General features: G+C 42.0%; 1 protein-coding gene across 1 annotated transcript; it reads left to right on the forward strand.

Annotated features, from left to right (window-relative positions):
* Positions 1-13: 13 nt before the first annotated feature.
* LOC137259780 (biotin--protein ligase-like) lies at positions 14-7,078 on the forward strand. Its single transcript, XM_067797393.1, has one exon. The coding sequence runs from the start codon at positions 211-213 to the stop codon at positions 2,551-2,553; it is 2,343 nt and encodes a 780-aa protein (XP_067653494.1). The 5' UTR covers positions 14-210; the 3' UTR covers positions 2,554-7,078.
* Positions 7,079-7,911: the final 833 nt, after the last annotated feature.

The following is a 7,911-nucleotide window of genomic DNA, read 5'->3' on the forward strand; positions in this document are numbered from 1 at the left end:
GTAGAGGAGCTATGTGGATACAACACGGGATAGTGATATCTCGATAAATGCAATTGCGACCCTGAAAAGGGGCACCCTGACCGAAACCTAATAATGAATGCAAAGAGCAACCACTTAAAGACCAAGTTAAACGACACGCAGGGACAGGAGTGACACTTGTAAGCAACGACTGACACAAACTTCTTCGACTTCCACTTCTTACAGTCAGTTATGTTTCTTGCGTTAGGGTACATTTCATTGGTTCAGTGGTACCGACGATGTCGCAGGCGTGACGACCTCATGTCCGCAATCCGCCATGTCTTACGTAATAGCAGCATCGTTGTAAGCAGGACAGCAACAGCATCGTGTACCTCGGAGTTCGCCAAACCAGTAGGAGTTCGAACCGTGCTGTATGATAAAGATAACATTCTACTTTCGTCGGTGACACCAAAGAATGTCGTGAACCTTGCAACATGGGCGAGGTTTGGAGACAGTGATCACATTGGATCGTACGAGTTACACGTTTTACTGGAAGGAAATAAGAGTGCAGAAGTCCCAGATCTTCGTCGCCACTGGGTCTTAAAACACTGCGAACCAATAGCATGGAGGCATGAAGTACACACTGGAATTCTGGTAGGATGTAGTGTTGATGATTTTATTGCCATATGTACACTGTTAGGTGATGAAACTCTGAAAGAACAAGAAGGGTTAGATCTTATAACTATGCAGACCGTTGAAACAGAAAACGTTTCGGAGAGTGACAGTAGAATCAGTATTGCTGGAACTGCTGACATTCAGAAGCCTGACCAAAAGTCAGATCAGTCCAGTCGAACAGATATTCCAACAAATGTTCAAGAGTCTAAATCTGAAGTAACAGATGAAGATAAGAGCCCCAAACCACCCAATATTTTGATCTACTGTGGAAAGCATGACTCCGTTCGACACTTTAAAAATGTCTCTGATGTGATTAACGACTGTGTGAACACAGACTCGTACACTGTCTACCACTTGCAACATGACCAAGTAACAACTACACCCTGGCTAGACAACACTGTTCTGCTTGTCATAACTACAGAACGCCTTTATGATGGCGTGAACGATATTTTCTTTGATTATTTCAACAAAGGAGGATTGGTGATGAGTTTTGGAAGCATGTTTGAAACGAAGTTTCTTGAAAGAGAGGAAGTTTTGCCAAGGGTTGGTTTGTCTGTCTTCAGCATGAGTGAGAAATGGAAAGATGTGAAATGCATCCGAGGAAGATACAACTACAAGGAGGAAGTCGATATGGGGACAGGGATGCGTGTCGAGGTGTTGGCTCGGGAAAATCAAGAAAGGAAGCCAGTAATGATTGGAATTTCCACTCATGGTTCAAATGGAGGCAAAGCTGTTCTGTCGCAGCTGTATCTTGAGAGGGATCCGTCTGAAGCCACAATGGATCCAGATACATTTGACCAGCTGAAGTGCAACAATTCAGTTCGTATTGAAATCTTACAATACATTTTCAAATGGCTTGGGTTGGACTGTTCTCAGCAAGGGGTTCCGCCACTCACACCAGCTTCTCTGCTGACAAACTCTCAAAAAACAAAGGACATGTTTCTTTCATCTTTACAGAATCGACTAAAGGGTGGGTGCTTGACTTCGAGGTCAGTAAATCTAGAGTTTGCTGCTACAGATGTTCACAATGTTACAGTGAGTGGTTCTCATCTGCCTGTAACAACTTCAGGATCTCAGAAACACAAATACTTCAACGAAGAAGTGTACTGGAAAAATTTGAAAACTTCGTGTCTTGGCCAAGTTGTTCTTTATGCTGATGTAATTCCCACAACAATGGCCTTGTTTGAAGGACTACAGTTTTGTGTCCCAGAGAGTGTTGGAGTTGTGGCTATCGCAGGCAGACAGACCAGTGGGAAGGGACGAGGTGGAAATGCATGGCTGAGTCCAGAAGGCTGTGCTATGTTTAGTCTGCATGTCCGTGTTCCAACCAATAGCCAACTTGGACAGAGGGTGACCTTCCTGCAACACATCACATCACTGTCAGTGGTCAGCAGCATCAACTCCATGACAGGGTACGAAAACCTTGACCTGAGGCTGAAATGGCCCAATGACATCTACTACAGCAACAAGATGAAGCTGGGAGGTGTGATCGTCTCATCAACAGTGATGGGATCTACATTCCATGCGGTTATTGGATGCGGATTTAATGTTGCGAACAGCAACCCAACTATCTGTATCAACGACATCATACAACAGTATAATAAAGTTCACGGAACTGATTTACCACCCTGCTCGACCGACCAGCTTATTGCAAGGACAGTGACCAACATCGAGAGATTCATCACAGACTTCGAGAGTTATGGACATGGTCAGTTCTGTGAGAAGTACTACAAGAGGTGGCTTCACAGCGGGGTGCGTGTGACCGTTGAGAGTGAGAGCAATCAGGAAGTGACCATTATTGGGATGGATAACTTTGGCTACTTGGAGGTAGAGACGGACAGTGGTCGCAAGTTCAGTGTCCAGCCTGATGGCAACACATTCGACATGATGCGCAACCTTATCTCTGTTAAACCACGCTAACCAGCAATGAGTTCCAGTGAACTGCCCAGCTGCCCTACCTGTATTACCCGTCTCCGCCCAGGTACCTGGCTAACATTATGCTACCCTGCCCAGGTACCTGACCTGTATTATCCTACCTTGCGTAGTTACCTAGCCTGTATTATCCTACCCTGCCCAGATGCCTGACCCCAATAATCCAGCCCTGCCCAGGTGCCTGACCCATATTATCCTACCTTGAGTAGTTACCTAGCCTGTATTATCCTACCGTGCCCAGGTGCCTGACCCCAATTATACGGCCCTGCCCAGGTACTTCACCCATATTATACCCACCCAGGTACCTGACCCGTATTATCCTACCCTGCCCAGGTACCTCACCCTGTCATCAAGCTCTGCCCATGTACCTGACCCATATTATCCTACCTTGTGTAGTTACTTAGCCTGTGTTATCCTATCCTGCCCAGGTACCTCACCCATATTATCCTACCCTGCCCAGGTATCTGACCTCTGGTATCCTGCTGTGCCCAGGTGCCTGACCCATATTATCCCATCCTGCCAAGGTGCCTGATCCATATTTCCCCGCCCCACGCAGGTGCCCATCCTTTATTCCCCAGCCCTTCCCAGGTGCCCAACCATGTTCCCCAACCCATATTCCCCAGCTCTGCCCAGGTGCCCAATCCATATTCCCTCCCCAGGTATCCAATGCAGTTAGAGGGGAGTAGTAGGGTGCCATAGTGGTTAATAGTGCTGTGTATTGGCAACAAAACTGTATTTCATTGTATTGCGAAATAGGTCTCCATATTGCGATAGGTATAGTGATATATTGGGACCTTAATTGTTTGAAAGTGAGTTGCACTAATTGTGCATATCAATCCTATTTTCTACATATGTTTCCCTAAACATATGTGTTATGTTTCTGATAACAGTAATCTCAAAATAAGGTAGTATAGTAATGGATACTATTCCTTTTTTGAAGCATTTAGAGTATTACAGTATAGTTTGGTCATTGAATAACAAATGAAAACATCTGTTGTAAATAGCTGTATGGGTAGATTTTAATTGAAACTACAAAAACTTCATGTGTGTTCAAAATACTGGTTAAAGTGGTTAAAGTGTTCATTCATCCAAAGACCCATGATTGAATCCCCACTTGCACAATATGGGTATCCCAGGTGTCCCAGCTGTTTTCTCGCCTTTGATAATTATTTAAAAGCAGCTAAAACGTGTGAGATGCCTTATGTCTACATTTTTTTAATGTTGATGTGTACAGCCATCCAATAGCCACTGATTTTGTTTGACAGTAGATTGTTGTATTTTCTTTGGAATATGAAATATTGAACTGGAAATAATTATTCCTTAAGTTATGGTGAAGGGAGTTAAAAATGTCTTTCTGTTTTTTCACCTGGACAGCTTTTCATGGGATTTACTGGCTCCAAAGTCAAACACTATCATACCAAACTTAGATGTGTCAAACTTTCAGTTGTTTCAAAGTTGAAGATCCGAGTTAGAATTGATCTTCAGTAACCCATGCTTGTCGTGCTACTAACAGGATCCAGTGGTCAGACTCACTGACTTGGTTGACACATGTCAATATTTCCAATGTAATCGATGCTTATGTTGTTGTTCACTGGATTGTCTGGTCCAGACTTCATTCCTTACAGACTACCACCATGTAGCTGGTCAGACTTTATCATTTACAGATATACATGTCTCGATTTAAGAGATGTCAACCTACTTGCACCAGGTGCAACCTAAGATAAAAACCTAGCTGCACCAGCCAGATCACAGCTGCACTGCATTTATTGCAATATGGACCCGTGAAGGTCCGGGAGTAGAATAGGCCTTCAGCAACCCATGCTTGCCATAAAAGGCAACTCAGCTTGTCGTAAGAGGCGACTAACGGGATCGGGTGGTCAGGCTCGCTGACTTGGTTGATACATGTCATCGGTTCCCAATTGCGCAGATTGATGCTCATGTTGTTGATCACTGGATTGTCTGGTCCAGACTCGATTATTTACAGACCGCCGCCATATAGCTGGAATATTGCTGAGTGCGGCGTAAAACTAAACTCACACACTCACTCACTTATTGCAATATGCAGATGCAAATATTTAGATGTTTTTTTTCAGAAGTGTACTAATTCAAAAACTGACTTGTACCTGGTACAAGTTAGGCTTATGACTAAGTTGCGCTTTGTAATATTAGGTTGCGCCAGTACAAGTGACACAGCACTAAATCAAGCCACGATATAGCTGGAATATTGCTGACTGCCGTGTAAAACTAAGCTCACTTATTCCTCCACTTACTAAACATTAAGGCTTGATGCTGCTTATTCCTTAGTTGCCATTTTTTGGTTGTTTAGCACCTCGGATAAATCAAAGCAGGGCTAAAGATAATTTTTCAACATGAGTAGTATGTACGCCTTATTTTTTCAATATAAGAGTGCTGGGAATAGTAAGAGGACTGAATGGAATTTAATGGCGTGTAAGTAATCTCGTGTTTCTTTTCATATATGCACCACAAAATTGCTACTCTTGTGTAAACAGATCAATAAACAATACAGAAATACTTTTCCAGATAAATACGTTCGTAAATGATTCTAAGACCACGCACCATTGTGTGGTGCGTAGCTGCTACGTTTTCTGCTTTTTTTCCTATCGTATCATGCAGTGTTTATCTGTACATACGCCAATATGGCCTTTATCTGGAGCGCATATGTGTAGGTTCAGCTTTGAGATGTGTTTGTTTGACAGTAATATTGAACTAACATGATGGACAACTTCTTTTAGTTCATGACTGCGATCTTTTGACACAGAATCTTGTACAGTGCAGTCTGTCCAACTCGAATTCTGTCTTTCTCGTATTGCTGTACATACTGGACTGAACTAATATGGTCCAGCCATAAAGCCCTTCTTTGTTGAAAAAAGTTTTGTATCTCACTGTCTTGTTATTTCAGATTTCAGACCAAAGTATTTGCCCCAAAACTTAGCTACACATGAAAACATTGCTTAATAATCAGGACTGAGCAGAAAGTCTGCTGGGCCAATAACCTTGCATAGACAACCTGTTGATTGGTTTGTGTATTTTGTCTAACAGTGAATGCTTATTGACCTTTGATACGATTAACACTAATTTGTAAACTATAATTGAGATGATACCCGTGAAGGTCCCGGGGTAGAATAGGCCTTCAGCAACCCATGCTTGCCATAAAAGGTGACTATGCTTGTCGTAAGAGGCGACTAACGGGATCGGGTGGTCAGACTAGCTGACACATGTCATCGGTTCCCCATTGTGCAGATCGATGCTCATGTTGTTGATCACTGGATTGTCTGGTCCAGACTCGATTATTTACAGACCATCGCCATATAGCTGGAATATTGCTAAGTGCGACGTAAAACTAAACTCACTCACTAATTGAGATGATCATGTAAACAGTCAATGTCACACACACAATAATTGACTTACACATTTGTAAGCAGGGGAAAGAATACAGAGCTTGATCTTCATTGTTTAACTGTAAAAATAGTGATCTGAATTCATATTTAATTCATCAGCAATGTTGCAGTAAAATATCTTCTGGCCATCACAGTGTCTGATCTCCAACGTCTTGACCAGGGAATAATTCGAGCCTTCAGGCATCGATATAGGAAACGTCTGTGTAAATTGGACTGCTGTCTAATTCAGACTTTTTAGTCACTCCCAAGCCAGTCCAAATTAAACAGTGTGCTCTGGACTCTTGCCTGTCCCGCTTGACAGCAGTACAAGAATCTGTATCAAAGCATTACACCTACGAAATAAAACTGAAAGAGGTTATTGTAAATAAAAGCCGTCTCAAAGAAGTTTTGTTTGACTACTAATTTAGGTAACTGTTCTACTTTATGATCAAGGGCCTATTTCTTCCATTTTATTGCAAATTAACAATGCTGTTTGCTTAGTAACACATAGGTTTATAACCCAGGACATATAATACTTACTACTGTCCATTTTCGTCTGTTTTAACAGTAGCCAAGTATGGCTGAAATGTGATTCTTGCATGAGTTACCTCCCGTGGCATCTCATGCACTATCACTGATGAAGCTTGAATGAATGGGTGTGTGTATGTAAATAACCATCCTCAGTATCACCAATGTATATGCTCTGATAAATCTCCACTGTACCCTTGATGCATCTACAACTCAATGATTTTATTACCTCCCTTGGATGGCTTTTTATCCAATCAGATGTCTTTACTGGCTGACTTGGTTGTAGCGACGGCTTATCTAATTGGCTACTGTGAGAATGCAGAGCCAGCAAAGGGATGTAATAAAATTATGCTGTAGGTGCATCCAGGGTATAGTGGAGATTTATCAGAATGCATACCCAGGAAACATCGAGGATAGTAAATAAGAGACCCACTAGACTCTGTGAAACAATAGTCTGGATACAGCTTGTGTATGTACAGCTCAAGAGATGATAGGGAGTGTGTGGTAGCAGTGCTGTCTATATACAAGTGATTGTTGAATGGTGCTATGTGCAGCTTCAATTCAGAATAAATGAAAGTAATTCCTTATATACATTGTTGTTTTCTGACTTTTGTTAAATTGACACCTAGCACAGCATTCCCTTCAGAAGAAGAAATGTTCCGATTCACACATTTGTCCTTTTGTTGTTTAGAAGTGAACCTTGTTTAAGAGCTCCAGATAATATTGAGCTCATGTAGGTACTGTACCCGCTGTATTTAGTAGAAGTGGGTATTATATTTCCTCGCTAACCCAAGAAGGTCCCGTGGTAGAATAGGCCTTCAGCAACCCATACTTGCCACAAAAGGCGACTATGCTTGTCGTACGTGGCGACTAAATTTCCAATCACATTTTTATATTTCTAAAATTTGCTTGTGTAATTACAAAGACATCAACTGCTATCAAATTGTACTGTTAATGCAGAACTAGTGTTGTACTGTCCGTACAGGATGAGCGAGGAAATGAGTGATTGAGTTTAGTTTTATGCCGCACTCAGCAATATTCCAGTCATATAGCAGCGGTCTGTAAATAATTGAGTCTGGACCAGACAATCCAGTGATCAGCAACATGTGCATCGATCTGCGCATTTGGAAACTGATGACATGTGTCTACCAAGTCAGCGAGTCTGACCACTCAATCTCGTTAGTCGCCTCCTAAATGCCTCTGAAGTATCTCAACTGTCAACAAGGTCAAAACACGTCCAAAAATGAATTACTTATTGTTTCACTAATTACAATGAATAACACATCAACTGTTGACATGTATTTGTATTCGAGACTCGGTATTTGTATTGTTTACCCCAGTTGGGATAACCCATGAATATCCTTCTCTGAATCGCTCTTCAGTAAACCTTGTTTGTTGTAAGAGGCCACTAATGTGATTT

Source organism: Haliotis asinina, chromosome 13 (genome assembly GCF_037392515.1).
Source record: "Haliotis asinina isolate JCU_RB_2024 chromosome 13, JCU_Hal_asi_v2, whole genome shotgun sequence".
Lineage (NCBI taxonomy): Eukaryota > Metazoa > Mollusca > Gastropoda > Lepetellida > Haliotidae > Haliotis > Haliotis asinina.

Coding starts and splice junctions, on each gene's coding strand:
- LOC137259780 (XM_067797393.1), top strand. CDS start 211: ATGTTTCTTGCGTTAGGGTACATTTCATTGGTTCAGTGGTACCGACGA.